General features: G+C 35.6%; 2 protein-coding genes and 1 pseudogene across 3 annotated transcripts; 1 reads left to right on the forward strand and 2 right to left on the reverse strand.

Annotated features, from left to right (window-relative positions):
- Positions 1 to 16: 16 nt before the first annotated feature.
- On the reverse strand, positions 17 to 2282 carry LOC143551134 (senescence-associated carboxylesterase 101-like; annotated as a pseudogene). The gene is made up of 3 exons (XR_013138443.1): positions 2203 to 2282; positions 1804 to 2119; positions 17 to 1501 (listed from the first exon to the last, which is right to left on the reverse strand). The product of XR_013138443.1 is annotated as a senescence-associated carboxylesterase 101-like (transcript).
- An 8522-nt stretch (positions 2283 to 10804) lies between these two features.
- On the forward strand, positions 10805 to 15043 carry LOC143551110 (uncharacterized). Its single transcript, XM_077041622.1, has 15 exons — positions 10805 to 10883; positions 10983 to 11080; positions 11182 to 11282; positions 12055 to 12133; positions 12235 to 12295; positions 12378 to 12424; positions 12525 to 12617; positions 12690 to 12780; positions 12884 to 12932; positions 13015 to 13131; positions 13210 to 13357; positions 14138 to 14230; positions 14319 to 14387; positions 14472 to 14514; positions 14779 to 15043. Exons 1-15 carry the CDS (start codon positions 10832 to 10834, stop codon positions 14877 to 14879), a joined length of 1242 nt encoding a protein of 413 aa, XP_076897737.1. The 5' UTR covers positions 10805 to 10831; the 3' UTR covers positions 14880 to 15043.
- A 3847-nt stretch (positions 15044 to 18890) lies between these two features.
- Positions 18891 to 20663, reverse strand: LOC143551111 (uncharacterized). Its single transcript, XM_077041623.1, has 3 exons — positions 20617 to 20663; positions 20439 to 20527; positions 18891 to 19128 (listed from the first exon to the last, which is right to left on the reverse strand). The coding sequence occupies exons 1-3, from the start codon at positions 20653 to 20655 to the stop codon at positions 18981 to 18983; spliced, it is 276 nt and encodes a 91-aa protein (XP_076897738.1). The 5' UTR covers positions 20656 to 20663; the 3' UTR covers positions 18891 to 18980.
- Positions 20664 to 21451: the final 788 nt, after the last annotated feature.

The following is a 21451-nucleotide window of genomic DNA, read 5'->3' on the forward strand; positions in this document are numbered from 1 at the left end:
AAATAAATCCATTAGATGGGGAAACACATTAATTCCATTTGCAATCCAACATCACGGTTTTGTTACATTACAAAGCCAACCCGAAAAAGATAAACTTACATACAAAAAATAAAAGTTCATTTATTTCTTATTCTAGGCAGCAAACAGTTTTAACAACAAACAACATTTGCACTTTAGGTGCCTTAGTGATATGAAGTGTAGCTCTCATTGTTCATGTATTGTGCAAACTCAGAAGCATATCCAGTTCCTTTGTATGCCTTATACTCATTCCACCATTTCATTAAACTACTTCCATTCAAGAAAATCTCAGGCGACACAGAGAAATTGTTGATTGCGGTCATCACATAAGCCTCAAACTCCTCCAGCCTCTGCTCGATGTCGGCTGACCCTCCATTCACTAAGTCTCTTAGCGCAATCAGTGCCTCCTCCACACGTGCCCAGAAACAAGAATCCTCGGTAAGACTAGCAGCTTTGTTCCTTTTCACTTCACTTGATTTTGGGTCCTTTCCTTCATCCAACCACTTCTCTAACAACTTATAGTGGTTCGGTCTATTCTCTATGTAGTTTACTTTGTTCTCTTTGTAGTATTCAGTAATGTCTAGTGGTTCGACGATCCTTCTATAGTTTGTCCCACCAAGTAACCAACGCGTACGCAACTTGGTACCTTCTTTTTGTGGCGTTAGATTCTTCTCTTCAATGATCTTCTTCCAATACTGGTTAAGAAAACGGTGATGCCTCAAAATTTCTTGGTGGCTCACCATTTCATCTCTGGTTTGATCATTCTTGTAGCTATCGTAGTAACCAACGCCATTTAGTTTATTTTTCTTCATGTACCATTCCATATATGTCAAACTTATCTTCATGTTGTTTAGCTTCCTGGTAGGCTCATTAGCATTCTCTATAGTCTTGCTTTTAATCATCTTTATTTGCTTCTTTTCCATCACTTCAAATTGTTCATTTGAAATATCTTTCAAAACACCAACTTCCTTCAATTGCAAAGTAATTCCCGCCCTCAACAAATTCAAGTTGAATTCGCTCAATTCAGAAACCCCACGGTACAATAATTTCCTTCTTATCGAACTCAAAACATTCGTATAATCATAAATTTGTAAGTTACCTGCATTCAATAACTTCATGGCATCTAGAACCGGCAGGATCGAATCTTGATCTTCAAAAGCCGTGTGACCACCTGATTCGTGCAAAATAGGAAAGTACCAAACGGCTTATATTCAGTATTTAACGAAAAAAAAGTAGCAACCGGATCCTTCCTTGCGACTACATTCAGAAAACAGGATTTCCATTGTGGGCGTTCAGCGATAGCACCTTGCAGATTCGCATCACCAACGAGAGGGGAACCGAAAGTTATGCAAATAGGCCTTTTTATGTTCTTAACTCCTTTTGATTCTTCCACATCTATGGCATGGTGTAGGCGAAGAGTGGAAAGAATTGCAAGGTATCCCCCAAGACCCGATCCAGTGATGATCAAAGAGGTGTTTACATACTGAAAAAACAAAATGTAAATCAATAATTAAGAACCCGAGTTTCACTTGATCTTGAAATCCAAACAGTGGCGAAGCTTGGACGAGTTCGTCGGGAGGCCGGACTCAAAATGTATTAAAAATTTCATAAACTGAGGGGGGGGGGGCTCAAATTTTAAGTCGAAAACAAGTAAATTTACACTACGTATAAAAATTTTCAAGCAAAAACAGGTAAATTTACATCACTACGCAAAAAAACAGGGCCCCCCGGAACTAAACTTCGCCCATGAATCCAAATCTTTTATAAATAAACACACACACATACCTTATTCTCCAGCTCTTTGAGGTCATCTCCAAGATTCTGAAACAGCTCAACCGCGGCTTCGTTAATCTTAAATGAAGAGTTGACTTTTGTCAAAATGAATTCAACGACTTGGTGGTTCTCAGATGAAACTAAACCGAACTCTCCATTAAGAAACCGATTAGTATAATCAGGAAAACACTTGAAAGCCAAAACACTGGTTCCAGAACGAGTGGTGTGAAGTTCATAAGCCAAATTCGTCTCCGAAATCGCTCGATAAGCATCTGGAATGATACCAGTGCTGCCAAGAAACTTGCCAAGTTCCACTTCACTGCTAAACCTGCAAGTTGTTTATCAATCAAATTAACAAACTTGAAATCCATTTATTAAGAGTCTATACAATATATTGAGATAAAAACTCACATGGCTTTGCTCATCTTTGCTTATGATTTGTTGGGTGTTTTTTTTGTTGATGTTAAAGATGATGGAATGGGACTTTATATAGATTCTTTTTTGTTGGATGTTAAAGAAACCTTTAAGCATTTGCTACGAACGTTCGTGGTGATTGTTGATGCATTTTAATAACTTTTTTGTGAAGACAAAGACTTGGTAGTCTCTAATTAAAGTCGTCGCATATGTCGTTATTCATTAGAGACAATTAAATATTCTGATTGATATTGATGATGTCGATAATGAGTGTTTAACAATAGGTTCGTTGAGATTAATGTTAATCTAAGGCACATGACTCTTGTCGTATTAGTTTTTGATTATTTTTGGGTGGTAAAAAGTAAACTAGAAATTGTGTGATTGTGGCCGTGTGGGCCTGGGGGGGGGGGGGGGGGGGTTGTATGGAAGAGACGCGGTTAGGTGGGGTCAACAGGTAATGTCCAAGTCATTCATTAAGGCACCAATAGTAAAATATAGACTTTTAAAAGTGTCACTATTTTTTTAAACGGCGAATGCTACTTGTACACTACTTTAAACCAATAATACTAAATTACACATTGGCCCGTCCTTGAACATGGAGCCTCCCATCTAATAAACAAATGGCTCTACCAAATGGGCTAACGATACAGTTAACAGCAATGTTTTAAAAACCGGTATTTTATACGTACTGGATTTGGTTCAAAAATGGTACAACCGGTTGAACCGGAATGTGCCGGAGTTTCAACCGGGTTAAATAATTTACCTTGTAATTCCATATAAATACACTTTCAACTCAAAAAATAACCCAAAAGTACATTAATAAACATCTCACTTGAACCAAATATCACCCGTGAACAATGGTCGAGTCAGTTAGAAAGTTTGTATATTTTGTATATGAAATTAGTCAATTACAAAATATGTAAATAAACCAACATGGATTTGCACGATACAAAATTGGTTGATTAACTAATCGTCGTTCATTGTGTTTACTCGTTTCAAGTTTATCCACTATGTAAAAGCCCTTTTTAAAAATATGGGCCGCAAAAAATATCAAAAATCTTTTGGATTTAAAACCGGTTTACCGGTTTAAATCAGTATTTTTTTAAAAACCGGCGGTACAATACTTTAGCAAACCGCCCAAAAATACCGGGCTCTAAATACCGGTGACCTTACGAAAATCCGGTATAACCGGTTCAACCGGCCGGTACGTACCGGTTTTTAAAACACTGGTTAACAGTTTCATTTAGAAGATCAAATGACCTCCTTGCCCCTTGAACATAAAAAATTCTCCCTTATTATACATAAATATTGTATTAAAACTTAGGTAGCATTTGATATACAGGAATGAAAGGTGAAATGGAATGGACCATTACGAATGAATGAAGAAAAGTGTGTTTGATTGGCTAAGGGAGTGAAATCACTCATTACCTTGTCCATTCCGTTCCCTTTAAAACACCCCAAAATTATTTCATCCACCCCTTTTTCTTTTTTTTTTTTCATTTCATTCCCTCTTTCTCCCTACTCATCTCCACCACCCTCCCACCATTACCACTGATCACCATCACCACCACTAACCACCACCAATGTCACGTCCAGCGCCCACCACAGCCTCCCACCACCACCCCCACTGTTGTTGCCGCTGACCACCGTCGCCACCGCCATCGACCACCACCACCACATTCACCACCACCCACCACCATCACCATCCACAACCACCACTACCACCCACCATCACCGCAATCTACCCACCACCGACTCCGCCATTACCGCCACACCACCTGCCACCGTCAATCACCATCACCGATCACCTCCCACTCTCGCCACTATCACCGCCGCCACTCACCACCATCACCCACTACATCTACCACCGCTTACCGCCAATTTTATTTTATTCCTTTTGTTTCTGTCTAACAACATTAATTAATTACTCATTCCAAACCTAGTTTTCTATATGGTAACCAAACAAGACAATGGAATAGTAATGATCCATTCCATTCCTTTGTCCATCTCATTCTCTCGTCCATTCTATTACCCATATCCAATAGACTCTTAATGTATTACATGGATGAAAAGTTAAATGTTAAACTCATAAATCTATAATGGTAGCTAACCCGAAGTTTAACTTAATGGTTAAGAATGAAAATAGCCCAATAATTGGGGACCGTCTACCCGCTTTAGACGCCCCGTATCAAGGTTTAAAGCTTAATGGCGGTTTCTGACTGATGAAGCGGACTGCATCAAATAAGAGGCAGCCCGTCACAATTAAACACCCGTCACAAGATGAGACGGTCTGTCTCGACACTAGATCAGCTCTGCCACTTTTGGCAGCTCCCTCTAGCGTGACAGCAGCCTATTAATCGTTATCCTTTCAAAGTGACAATGGACGAGAATTCGGCAATCCGTGAGGGGCACCGTTTTGTAAGGTAAGGAGGCACGGGTTAGAAAGGTGAGCATAATTTTGTTGAGGCGTCTGATTATACGTTCAGATTTACCGTTTTGTTGTGAGGTATATGGACATAAGAGACGAAATTACAGACCTTGGAGGGCTGGAAAAGATTTGAATTGGTGATTGTCGAATTCTTGTCCATTGTCACTTTGAAAAGACTTGGTGATTGTTGAATCCTCTCAAATGTGCCCTTCACGTGAGAGACGAAATTGCATACCTTAGGCAGCTAGATTAGCTCTAACGATGAGACCGTCCGTCTCATCATTTCTTCGGGGATAAAATAGACTTGAGAGGGGGTGTAGGTTTTACAGGTCGATCCTTAATAAAATGTGGGTAGGTTAATTGTATAGAAAATCAACTGGATCCTTAAGTGTTCTGAATTAACTGTAATCCATTTCTTTAACTAAGCACGGCTAATTGTTTAACATATGCATGCGTTAATTACCCATACAACTAACTAACCGAACTAACCAAGGTAATGAGCTAAACTAACTTGGCTAACAGGGATAACTTGAAAACTAAACTTGTTAGCTTAGTCTAACGAACCTAACGGGGTTATTGGTACTAACTTAGTTTATTAGATTTAACAGAGTTTACATAGTTACTTTAACCCACTTAACGAACTTAACTGATTTCTCACTAGCTGGGCTAATGGAGTCAGTTATGTTTTTTCTTTTTTGTGTGCTAAGCCACTCTGCATCTCGCATCCCCATCTAGTTTTCCTAGGTACATCTTGTATGTGTGAACGCAAGATACAACTTGCATTTGTAAGTCCATCTTTCACTTGCAAGTCTATCTTGAAAATGGCATTTATCTTGCAAATTGTCTTTATCTTGCAAATGACCTTTATTTTACAAATGGCCTTTATCTTGCAAATTGTTTCTATCTTACAAGTGCCATTTATCTTGCAAATGGTCTTTATCTTGCAAATGGCCTCTATCTTGCAGATTGCCTTTAACTTGAAAATGACCTTTATCTTGCAACTTCAATTTGTTTAACGAACTTGTTTTATCTACCGAATTTGATCCAAATTTTCATAAAGCTCGGAATTTTATGTAATACCCCGAAAATACCCTATTCAATTTTGAGCTAAAAATGACAACTTTGCAAAGTAGAGGGTTGAAAATGAAATTTTTGATTCTTCAGACCCATCGCGCTACGCGATGGGTAGATAAACAAGATCATCGCGCTACGCGATGCAAATTCACAGAAATTTAGAAAAGGGGCGCCGCATTACGCGATGGTCCAAAAACAAGTGGGCATCGCGCTACGCGATGACCGGGTTAAGTAACCAGTGCCATGTGGCCAACCACGTGTCCACACGTGGCATCACCTTATCAATTGCGGCGTCCGCTACGCGACGGACCAAGGAATAGGGCATTGCGCTACGCGACAGTCCCAAAACTTTTCCTATAAAAAAAGAGCTACGGGTTCAGTCCATTCCAACTCATTTTCACACTCAAAAACACACACTTAGTATTGGGAAGTGTGCTAGCTTTGCCAAGGAGTCCTGAGGTCCGTTTTCGTGAAGTTTGAGCAAGTATTGAAGTGTTAACGAGCCGTAGAGCGATTAAGCGAGTAGAAGCAAGGTTCTGCCAACTAAGCAATCAATCTGCCTTAGCATAAGTATTTCAAGCATCCACTAAGGTAGGATTTAAGTCTAAGTTATTGTCAATTATATTATCATAAGCTTAGACTCAGTCAAGGTTATGGTCTTTAACCTTGAAAGTATTTTCAAAAGCATTCACGAACATATTTCAATCAAACATTATTTTTATAAATATAATGTTATACAAGACTATATTTTGACGGGCATGTAGTAACTGGAAGGGGAATATCATTAGTAGACTCTTCTTGCCTAAGGTAAGTAATTCGTACACATCCCAATCAACCGCGGGACCTGTTTACTTACCTGGAGAAGTTTGCCAACGTGATAAACCCTATTAGGCCAAAGCATGCTATATCAAACGTCACACAAATACAATCATGATTTCAAAACATTCACAAACCTAATCAAGGTTAAAACCAGACTTAAAATCTGCAGTCTAATCAAGAAACACCATCAAGGTGATCATTCAAACCTATTTGTTTATAGGTTGACAATCATTTGCAATCAAGAAAGGTTTTCAATCAATCATATCATCGATTCAGGTGAATACGTTAAACCTTTATAAACAGTCAAACATATGTAACACCCAACTTTTGTTAAATAATGCATAATAGAAAGTTTGTTATTAACTGTGTGTCGTTAAGTTAGTCCTGTGTTAAGTATTTGGATAATATTTGGAGTAGGAATTGGGAATGGGTGGTGGGACCCATGAACCCCCCCCCCCCCCTCTATATAAACCCAACCACTTCTTCCTTTCTTTTCTTTTCTCATCCAAACACACACACTAAAGAAACACACACATACTCTCTCTCTCTAGCACTCGGATTTAAAACACAAGCCAAAGAAGGGTGGAATCTCGTGTTTAACATCGTCAAGCAACAAGAATCATGTCCAGATCTACGTATTGTCCAGATCTGAACTCGAACCCGAAGTAAAAGGTGGGTTTCAGTTTTAATGGTTAAGTTTTTGGTTAGAATCGTCATGCAAACAGATATAATGATAGATCGGGTTGTAAAATGTAAGAAAAATATAAACTTGGTAAGTTATAACCTCTTGGGTACACTTTAAGATGAAAAGGTGGCGTTGGACTATGAGAGATATGGGTTCAGGATCAGGTGCATGGGGTCAGAATATGTCGGAAGATGGCTTTAAAATGGTAAAAACGACGAAAGGCATGAATTTCGCATCGCACAGCCATGCGAAGCGAAATCAATAATTTCGCATCGCATGACCATGCGAAGCGAAAAAGCATGCGAAGCGAAAAAGTTTCATGCGAAGCGAAACAGTTTCATGCGAAGCGAAACAGTTTCATGCGAAGCGAAATTCCATGCATGCGAAGCGAAATGCCATGCATGCGAAGCGAAATTCTTCCATACGAAATTTTATAAAATTCATTTTCTGATGCATTTTTGTTAAAGGACTGTTAATGAAAATAAAATTCCAGCAAAGCAAAATTCCAGCTCAACCCCAGCCAGGGGCGCTGCCCCTTGGACCCTGCTAGGGGCTGCCGCCCCTAGACCCCGCTACCAGGGGCGCTGCCCCAGGACCCCCGTTAGTTGAGGGTTTCATAAATTTAGATGTAGGAAGTAGTGGTAATAGATAATTGACACGCGTATTGTATTGTACAGTTAGTCGTGCACAACTAAAGAAGGGAATTACCATTAACGGCGAGAGAAACCGACTCTAGGTGAGTTCTAGCCCCATTTCTCTTTGAAATGTTTTCGGGGCTGTGTGCATACTCCTATGTGATAGTTAATACATTTACTTAATTGATAAATGTATGATACGTGTATGACTATGTATTGGATGTTATTACTATATAATGATAGTATGAATGAGCATGTGTGTGTGTATATATATATATATTATATACATGAGACAGGTAAAATACGCACGTATGATAAATGTATGGTTATTCGAGGCGATAGGGACCAGACCCTTATAATATCTGTGATGTTAGAGACCAGACCCTTATAATATCTGTGATGATAGGGACCAGACCCTTACAATATCTATGATGTTTAATATAGAATAGCTTATGGTATACCATAGGGTTTTATGAAAGAAAGTATGTAAGTACGTATGCATGTGTATAAGATATATATGAAAGGAGTAATAGAAAAACTAAGGTATGAATACGTATCTTTGGATGCGTATGAGTAAGGGTATGAATGTATTGTATGTTAATTGATTAACTAGAACTCATTCAGCGTAGCTGACTTTTAGTATGCACGCAGGCAAATAGGTTGAGGCAGCTGGGTTAAGGAGGGACACAGGGCATGGACTGAAGAGACTGGCATTCATGATGAAGTGTTATGACTGTTTTAATTAATTATATATGAAAAGACAATTTGTAAGTTAAGACAAGAATGAATGTTTTGTAATGTGATGTTTGAAGTTTTTAATTATTATGCAAAGTTTTTAATTTACTCTGATTTTAGAACTGTGTTTATGAGTAAATCCAACACCAAATTAAGGTTACCGAGAACGGGGCCTTACAACATATTTATACTCTATAAGATAAACAGGTTGTTTGTCTTATTGAGTCAGTCAATTATTTGCATGAGATTACGTGATCTCTAAAACGTTGTAATACAAAGTAGAAAATAAAACTACTCAGACCAAATACACATGTGTCTGGATCCAAACATAACCGTTAAGCCTAAACAGTCAAAGGCTACGTGGCCGCGGGCTAATGGTCATATATAGTTTCTCCGGTATGGGCTACGTGGCTCGGAGACTTGTGTGTGTGTAGGGCAGTGTTACATATACCGGGTATAGTAATATATCTGTTGAGCTTGTCAAGAAAACTATATTTGTATTATGATTGTTATTTATATATGCTTTTAGAGTCATAACGATTCACCAACACATAGCTGACGTATTTTAATCCCACTTGCAGGTAATTAAGTTTGATGGTAGATGCAAGGAGTAGAGTCATCAGGAGATAGAAGCTCGCAAACCATGATGGCTCAATTTTTGAAATATTAAAATCCTTGTAATGTTAAAACAATATTTTGTGAAACTTCAACTTGGGTATTTAATTCCCAAGTAAATTTTCCAATGTAAATTAATATTATATTAAACCTTTAAGTCTTCCACTAAAAATAATCCCATAACTCTGATATATTTACAAAACAGGTACCAACTATTGGTCACACTCCTAGGCCCTAAGTCGGGGTGTGACATTTTATTAAACATTCCATTTTCATCTATCGTTATACAAAATTCCATGTCAAATCCGACTTAGTATACCCGTCCTTTTTACGAACCGAACACTATTCGTTGTACCCAAACCGAGCCAACTGACCCATTTATTATCAAGTTTGTTTCTTTATCATTAATTATGACCTGATCTATCATTCTACCAAATTTCATGCTATTCTGAACATGAAAAGTAAACCTTTTTAACCAAAACATACCTTTTCGAGGTTGGTTCAGATTTGGTTTCGGACATGGGTTTGATCTTGTTCTTCCTATTTGAATGCACGATAAATGAATACTAGGTGATTCTTGCTCGTTATTCTCGTCTTTAGACCTGAACATTAAGAGGAAGAGGTGGAGTGTGTGTGTGTATGTGTGTGTGTTGGAAAACAAAATGGATTATGATCTAGGGTTTTAGGGAGGTTTATGAGGTACCTATACCTTAAACCCATGGACCTTAGGCCCATATCCTTTCCCTAAGTCTATGTTTAATTGTAAGTTCATCTTTTAATTGTTATTTACTTTTAAATAATGACATGGCAAAACACCACACACACACACACACACACACATATATATATATATATATATTCCTTTATTTATTATTCGATAAAGGCGGGCGTTACACCCGGTACCAACCCAGGCCTGCCAGAACCGGAACTAGGCCAAAACCCTGGCAAAACCAATCAAAACCCAGTCAAAAACCCTACCGTAATTGAAACCTATTCCTACCCGGCGTGGTTCTTGACTTTTGTTGATCATGCCCGGAACCAGTTTCTATCCGGTTCCTCAAAAATCCCGATTTACCCACCTCTATGAGTATCTAGAGGTGTACAAAACTATTTTTTAACAAACCAAACCGTTTTAGAATCGAACCAGTTTGATTTTTGCATATTCCAAACCGGTTTGGGTCAAACCAATTCGGTTTGGAAACCGGTTTAAGCATGGATGTAGCCAAACTGATCCAGACCGGTTCGCGCCAATTTTAAACCGGTTTGATTGAAAAATACCCAAACAGGTTTGAGAAACAAACCGCTTCAGTTCGGTTTCAAATTAAACCAATTTGAGTATCCAAGACAAGACAGTATCCAGCCATTTAACCAATGAATCAATGAGCCTATATCCATAATATGGGCCTGTCTAGCAGTGGGTCAGGCTTACAAAAAGCCCAAATAGCCAGCGTCCTGGAATGATGAAAAGTGGAGGGAATAATACCGATGCCGACGCTGATGCTGATGCTGATGCTGATGCCACTGCCGATCCTCCGGTGATCTCGTTTCCCATCACCGTTTGACTCACTCCATAAACCCCTAACCTTTTATCTTCAATTCTTCATCATATAATTTATTTATTAGCTTCTCTTTAAAATGATGAAACACTCGGTGGTGGCCGTCATCATGGTCGGCGGTCCGACTAAAGGTCTCAAATTCATCTCCACTTGTTTATTATTTCACACCCATTTATTAATTTATGCTCAATTTTTATTTTTTTTTTATTTCTTTAATTATGGTTTTGCAGGTACTCGATTTCGTCCACTTTCATTCAACACTCCGAAGCCTCTTTTTCCTCTTGCTGGTCAGCCCATGATTCATCATCCAATTTCCGCTTGTAAATCGGTATTCGAATATCTTAATATTAAACATTGTTTTAAAATAATTGATGTATAATTAATTAGTCGAATTTTGTGGATTTGTGTTGTTAATTTGAGCTGATTCAGATCCCAAATTTGGCTCGGATATTCCTAATCGGGTTCCATGAGGAGAGGGAGTTTGCGTTGTATGTGTCGTCGATCTCGAGTGAACTTAATATTCCTGTCAGGTGATTAACTGATTAACTAGTGTTTGCAGGCCTGTAAACGAACTTAACGTTCGGTGAACTGTTCGTGAATCGTTCGGCGGGAAGTTCGTTTATTTAATAAACAAACAAACATGAACACATGTACCGTTCGTTCATTTATGTTCATGAACGTTCGTTTATTTATGTTCGTTTTTGTCTGTTTATTTATGTTTGTTTATGTATTAATAAAAAATAATTAAATATTATTTGGATGAATCATCTACTTAAAGGTTTTATATTTGTTCATTCGTGTTCATTTATGTTCGTTTATGTTTGTTTGTGTTCATTTATCTTTGTTCAGTTATATTCGTTTAGATTTTAAACAAACGAACATAAACGAACACAAATGTTCATTTTTTAAATAAACGAACATTAACATATATATTTGTTCAATTAAGTGTTCGTGTTCGTTTAAAGTTAAAAGAACAAACACGAAAATGCCCTTGTTCATGTTCATTCGATTCATTTACATGCTTTCATTATTCACATTGATGAATACATCGGTCTCAATCTCTAGGCTCTATCGATTTTATTTGTGTTCGTGAACTGTTCGTGAACACATTCATTTCTTTAATGAACGAACACGTACATAAAATCTCGTTCGGTAAGTGTTCGTGAACCAATCATGAACACATTATTTCCTTAACGAACGAACACGAGCAAGGCCTTGTTCATGTTCGCTCGGTTTGTTTACAGCCCTAATTGTTTGCAATTATTTCTTTATGTTTTGATATTTGGGTGCATTGTTGTTTAGATACCTGAAAGAAGATAAGCCTCATGGTTCGGCTGGTGGTCTGTATTACTTTAGAGATATTATTATGGAGGATAGCCCGGTACTGGAATTGCTTTAATTGATCACTATTATTAGATAAGGCGGTCTTTTTTTCGTTTCTGAACATTATTTATGACACGGGTATTCTATGCTTTGTTGCAGTCACATATTGTTTTGTTAAACTGTGATGTATGCTGCAGCTTTCCCCTACCAGAAATGCTTGGTTAGCTACCGTGTTGTATCGTTTTTCTAAAACAATAATATGGATGTGGGTCGTTTTTTGATGTAATTGTGTATTCTTGTAGATGCCCATAGAAGGTATGGCGGGATGGGGACATTGTTAGTGATAAAGGTCTGATTTTGTAGTCGATCTTTCTCTATATCTCGTTAAAAAAAAAGCAAATTTCAAGAATGATGTTACTTATTTAGCTGTTGTAATGCTTTCTGAGCAGGTTTCTGCTGAGTCAGCTAGCGAGTTTGGTGAATTGGTTGCCGATCCGGTTACCAAAGAACTTTTGCATTATACAGAAAAACCCGAGACCTTTGTAAGTATTACTCCGTTTCATTGAAATAGTCTCTCTGTTGCATTTTCTTATAGTCCCTATTTTGGATTGCAGGTGAGTGATTTAATTAACTGTGGTGTTTACATATTCACACCGGAAATATTTCATGTTATTCAAGATATACGCACTCATCGTGAAGACAAAGGTCAGTTTTTTTTACTCACCGCCCTTATAAAAAGGCATACAAGTAGTATATATATCACACCTGTAATGAGAATACCAGCTACAAGTTTTGTTTTCTGTTGCAGCTAATCTGCACACTCTATCCAGCTTTGAGTCCCTTCGGTTGGTGACAAAGTAAGATCTCAGTGTTATATTTACTTAAAGTAGGATATCGCATGCCCTTTTGAATTTTTATCATTTTAAATTCCTTTAACAGGACATATGCTAAGGATTTTGTTAGATTGGATCAAGATATATTGTCACCACTTGCTGGAAAGAGGCAGTTATACACGTATGAGACGATGGATTTTTGGGAACAGATTAAAATTCCAGGGTAATGCGACTTCTTTGTTTGTATATTATTTTTATGCTTTATTTATATATATTCTTTCTTGACATTAAAATATTTTAGGATGTCATTGAAATGCTCTGCTTTGTATCTTGCCCAATTTCGATACAAATCACCTGGTCTCTTGGCTAACGGTGACGGGACCAAGAGCCCGACGGTTATTGGTGATGTTTATATCCATCCATCAGCAAAAGTACATCCCACTGCAAAGGTCAACAACCATTTACATATCATACATATTTATATATTTTTGTTTAAAATGAATTTCTAATTTATTACCATTTTACCCTTAATTATAATATTTCTCTTAACCCTATTTTAGTTTTGTGAATATATATTGCGTTAAGCATAGTTCGAGGACTTGTCCTATTTTTTTTTAATTTTGTTAATATATTCAATTTACATACAAATGCAATTATGGTGGGATGTGTTCTTTGATCATGACTTACAGTATAAAAAATAGTTGTTTTATGTTTGGATATTTTATGAAACTACCAAGTACCTTTTAATACTGAAATTGGTTTATATTTAGTAAATGTGTACTATAAAGTTTGGTAATAGTATTTATTTAAAGATTATTTGTACAACTCTGAGATCATGTATTTAAATGAAGTTAAACTATCAAACTTTCTTATAAATCAAATTTAAAGAAATAATTATTAGTAATAAATAAACATTTAAGTTTTTCTTTAACACCTAACATAGAGTTCTAAAAATCAACATATTTATTAAATAAATATATAAACATAGTAAACACTTAAGGGTGCAAATATGATACTTTAAGAAAAATATTATTGATGGATAAAGATTTATAAGTTACAAATGTGTTTCTATGCAATTCTAATTGAGGAAAAATAGGGGTAGAATGGTCATAGTTTGAATTGTTCTTAATGAAACGGTTATATATGATATTTTTAAGTTTTAAACGGATATACGATATTTCATAAGTTTCATGTTATTTAATTTATATCCCCTCGTCGTTGCACAACAGATTGGTCCAAATGTTTCTATTTCTGCAAACGTACGAGTTGCTGCAGGCGTAAGGCTCATGAATTGTATCATCTTAGATGATGCTGAATTACAGGTACATGACTGAACAATGTTGCTGTATAAACTTATCATCCTATTATCTGAAACTAAAAGCATTTGTGTTTTGTTTTTGTTTTAAAAAGGATAATGCATTTGTTATGTATGCGATCGTCGGTTGGAAGTCTTCTTTAGGAAAATGGGCCCGTGTCCAGGCAAGTTTTGACTTTTGATTGTCTCCATTATGCTCCACTCATAGTTTTTCAACTTGCGTTGACTAAACTCGTTGACTTTTTCAGGGTGAAGGAGATTACAAAACAAAACTAGGAATCACCATCCTCGGTATGCACCTTGTCTTTTTAACCTATGAAAATGGCCGGGCTGGGCCGGTCCGGCCCACAAGATATTGTTATTAAAACTATAATCTTTTTATAGCGTGTTATAGGATGTTTGCTTATTTAAATTCTTGATTTGGCATATTTTCTTACGTATTAAATCTTTTAGTGTAACGAAGCGGGCCTGTTAGTGATAAAACATAATTGGAAACGGCCCGTTTGTCCGAAATTGTCATTTCATACATATTGTGGTGAAATCTTGTGTTTGCAGGAGAAGCTGTGACGGTTGAGGACGAAGTTGTGGTGGTTAACAGCATTGTTCTCCCAAACAAAACTCTCAATATAAGCGTGCATGAGGATATCATTCTCTGAACGCGCCGAATCAAAGCCAGTTTGGTTTTCAGGTTGTAAGGATTCGAGACTTTTACACGATTACGAAGGCTATAAAGTTTTGCAAGAGCCGGTTAGGGGTTAGAACATGAACATCCATATTTTGGTTATTACTGTTATTTACTATTTAGTGACTGCTAATGCTAAAAAAAAAGTAATTTCAGTTAACTTTGATTATAATGAATGTTTACTACCAATATCGTTCTATGAATATTTTCGTCGAACTTTTCACGAGGTCAACGCTTGATATTCAGTGAAAACACATTTAACTATGGAGGCTCTTTTTATGACAGCTAAAACGCCTGAAACGGGTTGACTTAATTTCATTCACTAATTTTTGAACAAAAGTTAAATGCTTCTGGTATGCTAGATGGACCCACTGTTTCACAAATGAGCATGCCTCGTTGCGGACAGCCAGATAAAACAAGTAATCACATACAAGGAACAAAGTTGTTAAATATCGTCTCATTATCAATTTTACTCGGGTAACCGTAGATGGGATAAAAGCCACCTCACCTATGCGTTTGACTTGAATTTTCCAAACGCGTATGTACATTCAGTTGTTCATTACATGCGCTGTTTGCTTCGGGTACACACTAAAGGGTCTATCGATCATGCTATCATACATGTTACTCATGCTATCATACATGTTACTGTTTGAACTTTGTGATGCAAAGCGGAATTACAAAAGATAAAAGAATACTTTTAGAAGAAAAGTTGATAAAATTTATGAAAATTGGGTAAAATCTTGTGAATTCCAAATTGACATCATATGGTTGAAAATTTTATTGTATAATTAAACGTGACTTTTATATTGAAAGATTCATGCGTTTTTACAATAAAAATGGAGTAAAATGGCTAAATTTGATGAAAACTGTCAATGCCAAAATCGGTCCTTTAGATTGGGGTTAAAACATGCCGACTGGAACCCAAGTTTATAATTTGTTTAACTTACGAGAGACCGATCTTAACTTGTTTAACTTACTAGAGCTCAAGCTCGGCTCGTGAGTAGTTTTTAAAACACGGTCTCAATTCCAATTGGTTGGGGCAAATCCATGAATAATAAATGTTCATTACAAAGTATTTAAACCCAATAGCACATATCATTATATTTATACCATACTATTATTTTAATTTTGAACTTATTATCACATGGTATTGTAGCAACTTTAAACTAATATTTGTGTGTTTCACAATTATGATTTTGGTTTTTGAAATTTTTAACATAGGTGAACTTGAATCAAATCGAATTTATTCGAATTCGGTTCATATTCAATTCGATTTGAGATTCAAATACAAATTGAGTCAAATTTCAAATATCGCATATAATATGAATACGAATTCGAATCGAATAATCAACTTTATTCGAATACGAATACTAGAAAAAGAAATAAGTAATTCGGATTGTTGAATTCGATTAACTTGAAAATTCGCTATTTGATTCGACTAACACCCCTGCATCATACATCAAAACATTAAACGTCCATGAGGCGAATTATATATATATATATATATATATATAGATAAACTAGTTTTAGAGCCCGTGTCACACACGAGATTATCCAAATTATAAAATTACAAGTAAATCAAATAATTAGATAACATATTTGAAAAAATATATTACATCTATGTTTGAATCTATAATATTTGTACATAAATTAATTTTATTTATATCACAAAATGATTTTTTTAAAAGGAACTTAATGAAAAAATGCACGTACAAATTCTAACTTTCATCCGTTTGACATTTTTAAGCCAACACTTTGAACCCGTAACAAATTTGATAATAAATCTATTTGCATTCTCAAACTTTTAAAAATACTCAGATTTCTTATTTTTTACCTGTAATAAATTTTGATCATAAATGTATTTAAATTGTACCAAACAATCTATTTACCAACTTTTGACCCATAAAAATCAAATTTAGGTTCCACAAAAAACCCGGAACAATCCTAGATAAAAATACTAAGAGATAAAATATGATAAACCTTGTTATGTCTGAAAGTGATTGGTATATACTATCCTTACGTTTTAATATATATATATATATATATAGTTTAATAAATTAACCGAAAAATAAATGAATAGATTTAAAGCATAGATTTATAATTTATAAATTTATATGACTAGTAATAATAATAAAAATAATAATAATAGATAAATTGATTGATTTAAAAAAAATTGATCGACTTTTAAGTATATATTTATAATTTAATGATTAAAAAATAACTTTATAAAATGAAAACATATTCGAGTTTAATTTTTCTTTACAAACTCCCACAATATACATAGTACAATATATTAATGATAACACTTAAAATTATATGATTTTTCAATCTTTGACAAACATGGTTTATTGTTGATTTTTGGATTCACCAGGTATTTTGGAATATAAAGTAAAAGAATATTTTAATATTTATTTTTATAAAAATATAAATATAGATAGAGTATAAAAGGAAAGTAAATAATTATTGATATATTACATATATTAAGATTGATTAAGTTAGTTTTGGAGGGAGAAGAATGGTAAGAATTAACCAAAACATGACAAGTGTCCACAATTATTCTATTTTATTAGAATAGGTAAATAACGGAATGTCGGTGCCACCGATTGTTTTATTAAAAATTACCTTGACTTTTAGGGGAACTATTTCCAACAACCAACAAAAGTTATTGATTGCTGTGATGGCAAATGAAATTTGATATGTGCGTCTGAGTTTCATACCTCGCAGGATCGACTCTCATGTTGGGTGCAGGTTACATTTTTAACATTGCTTTATCTATGTTTTTTTTAATAATTTTGGTAGCGTAACAAAGGTAACCAAAACCGACTAAAGTCACGTTGATTCACTGCTGCAACGTCCGGACAGACAACACTCAGGTTTTATTTTACCGAACGAATGCTTTTCTGTTTTACTTTTTGTTTGAATTTTGGTCCGACATTTCGCATCAACATACCGTCGATATGCCCGGGACCGATAACACTCAAGTTTTCCAATGCCCTAGTTTTACCAATTGAATAAACGGAGTTTAACCATGTTATTTTTTTATATGTTATAAACGACGTCTTAACCATTTTATATTTTTATACGTTAACAGGCTACTCGTGGAACCTCAGTGGTCCACCCTTTCTTCTTTTTATTAAATAATTATTTTTTTTAGTTATTACTATTAGTTAATTACCTGAATTCGCATCGGTTCGGGACCGCAATGCGTTGGCTATTATTTTTTTTAGTTCGTTGCAGTTTTTTTCTAATGCCATCACTTTCGATACTGACTAAATTCGTGTCGGTTCATAGCCCCATCCCGACTTTTTTTTGTTCGCAGCGGGTTTTGCTACTTAAAATATTTTTTTGTTTAGTTTCGGTGCCATAAACTGAGACCGACCAAATTCGTGTTGGTTTTCTGGCCCAACGCACGGCTTTTCATAAGCCCAGCGCAACGCGCCGGTGTAGTACCTAGTTCATTTCAAAACCAATATAATTTTGATAACAGCATGTAAACACGTTCACAAAGTGCCTCCACAAAATTTGCAAAACTGTATACTAATCAGTTTTTTTAATATAAAAAATCTGCATGTTTTCATATTAAGGAGAATATTGTGTGTGTGTGTATCAATAAGATTACTTTTAAAAAATTTTAAACATATTATAAAGCCGACATGTATACTAATCAACTTAACTAACAAATATTACATAAGTTAAAGCTGGTTCAAACTTCAAAGTTCAAACCATCACCCAAACCTATTAGCTAGTTTGGCATGCCAACTGACCAAACAAACTCGGCCAGTTTGATTTATGGTTTTCTTTAAACCGTAGCGACTGGTCTGGAACTTCAGTCCAAACCAAACCGCGACCACCCCACTTACAGATATTTGGTTTTTAAACAACCAGCTTATTTAATTTCTTGAAGCACCAAAAAAAGAACAAGCATCAACAGCCAGGCAAGTTCAAACTATGTGCTGAACTGTTAAATCACATTTTTTTTAAAACATCAAGCATCGGCTAATAACCGATCATACATTCTTTCCCAAGCACACACTGGTTTTATCTTACAGAAGCAACACTGATTTTGTTAATGAGTTTATTTGGGGTCTGCAAAGAAGGAATTAACATTTGGCATTATCTCAGGACTCTTGTTGCGCACAAATTTCCTCAACGAATGCTCTGCGTACCTTTCGCCTTCAGCAAAGTTATCCAGCACACCAGCAGCCCTGTTTTCCTTGTTCACTCTATAAGTGCACAAATAAATGTCAACTTAAATTAGCAATTCAACTAGTCAACCCTATTTTTGCATATTAAACACTGCTTAACATTTAAAAATATGTTGTAAACTTGTAATTGAAGCAAATCAGCCAGTTTGAGATTAAAAAAAGTCCAGTTAATGGTTTGGTTTTTACTTTTTACGGTTTAATCAGCAAACGGTTTTGAACTTCGAACAGGCTATGTAAACGAAATTCGAGCCTTTTAACCATTATATTTCACTTAATTATTTCAATTTTGGATATGTAGTTATGTGTATATGAACCATCCTTAAGGTTTTAAAACACACTGGCATTATTAAAAATATAATAACAGTGTGTTAACAGCGATCATAGTCAGCGATACAGCAATTAGCGTAGCGTAGCTTAGGGTTTCGCTATCTGATTTTAACGCCCTACTAGGGTGATAAGTAGCGAGATTTCTTTTTTTTTAATATATACAGGGTTAAATATAACTATAAAAACCATGTATTTGGATATAATATACCTATAAAATAGCATGATTTTAGGTCTTTTATTAATAAAAAGAGTGTATTTGGATATAATACACATATGAAATATCTCTGACATGTTTTCTAGTGTATCGCTAAAAAAACGCAAATTGGAAATAAATAATCCCACCTTTAAAAATCACTACCAACGATCTAACCTTTCAACTATTTTTGTCTCAATGTTCCTCCGTTAAAAAACACTTAACTTCGTTAAGTTTTTTCCGAGTTTCAAACCGATGTTTTGGGCTTTTATCGGAAGAAAGATACGAGTCGACTGATGTACAACTATCTCGAAACGGTGATTCGAATGGCTTGAATTTTGTTAATTAGAAATTCAAACACCCGAATTGAAGCACTGTTTCGTCATTTCGAGAAAAGTTGTAAATCAGTCGACTCGTATCGTTCTTCAGATCAATAGCACTAAAACATCGGTTTGAAACTCGGAAAAAACTGTTTGTTAACGGAGGACCATTGAGACAAAATTAGTTGGAGCGTGTGATTTTTAAAGGTGAGATTATTATTAGCCAATACACAAAAGATGGGATTATTTATTTCCAATTTACCCTAAAAAAATAAAATATCCTTCACTATCTCATCGCTATGTAGCATATAGCTAGGTTGACGCTATCGGCCCTATTTGCTATTAACAACTAAAAAATTTTAAATAAATAAATAACAAATTGTTTCAAGCCATCAAAAAAACTGAATTGTCAAAATTTGTTGAAACTAATCAACAGTAACTAAAATCTGTTGGATCATAAAATAATTGTAACTGATCGACGTACGTACCTGACTTCAGGATTGCCGCTGATGTTGCGAACCAACTGCATACCGCAGATTCCGACGGCGACGCCTAAAGCAGCAAACAGCGGGTACACCTGTCATAAAGTACCATTAGATTACTCGTCAGATGAGTAGAATACAAGCTAATTTCAAATAAAACAGAGTGAGATCGATTATTACGAACCTCAGGCCTCAGCCAACGCTTGAGTGTTGGAGAAGACATTGTTAATTTTTGTTACGTATTTTATGGGATGACCCTCCAAACCCTTTATTTATGTAAGGTTAGCGGTTAGCCCCCTTAACTTTATAAAAATAATAATAATTGCGATTTTTGTAAGGCCGTTTCCGATGGGAGGATTAACGAACGAGATACAAAACCGTAATCAAAGGATTAAGAGTGAAAGATAGGAGAAGAAGAAGAAGAATACAGATAAGAGGGAGAGAAACCCTCTAAATCATTCACTATTCATTACGTGTATTGTTCGTCTATTTAACAAACTAGAGTGTTACAAATGTTACAGTTAACCCCCTCCTACTTTTACACATTTAACTCCTAACCCCGTATACTATTTACTGCCTAACACTCCCTCTTGGACCTCAGCAGTTTCACGTCCTACCCGAATGTTTCTCTTCACACTCTTATGGATCTTAGTCAGATTCAAATCCTCTCTCCTCCTTCCTCTTAAACATTTTTTTTTTTTTTGGTTATTAAGTTTTGTCTGGAAAACGTATAAATAAATAAATAAACAAACGAGGATTACACAATTAAGGCCTTAGGGGGGCATCCCCTCATAAACCCTATGATCGTCGCCTAAAACAAGCTATGGAGATCAAAAATAGGTTACCATATATACAGTGATATAAAACCTACTAATTTTACTAAAACTAACAATCCTAGTAGGGGTGGTGGAAGGTATCCTTAGCTAGGAGACAAGTATAATGGTACACCAAAATACAAGGTGATGTTAGGATCATAAGAACGTACCCAACTTAGCGAGAGTATTGGTCTTACCCAACTT

Source organism: Bidens hawaiensis, unplaced genomic scaffold (assembly GCF_021521415.1).
Source record: "Bidens hawaiensis isolate Kalapana, Puna unplaced genomic scaffold, B.hawaiensis_p1.1 tig00016268_1, whole genome shotgun sequence".
NCBI classification, from domain to species: domain Eukaryota; kingdom Viridiplantae; phylum Streptophyta; class Magnoliopsida; order Asterales; family Asteraceae; genus Bidens; species Bidens hawaiensis.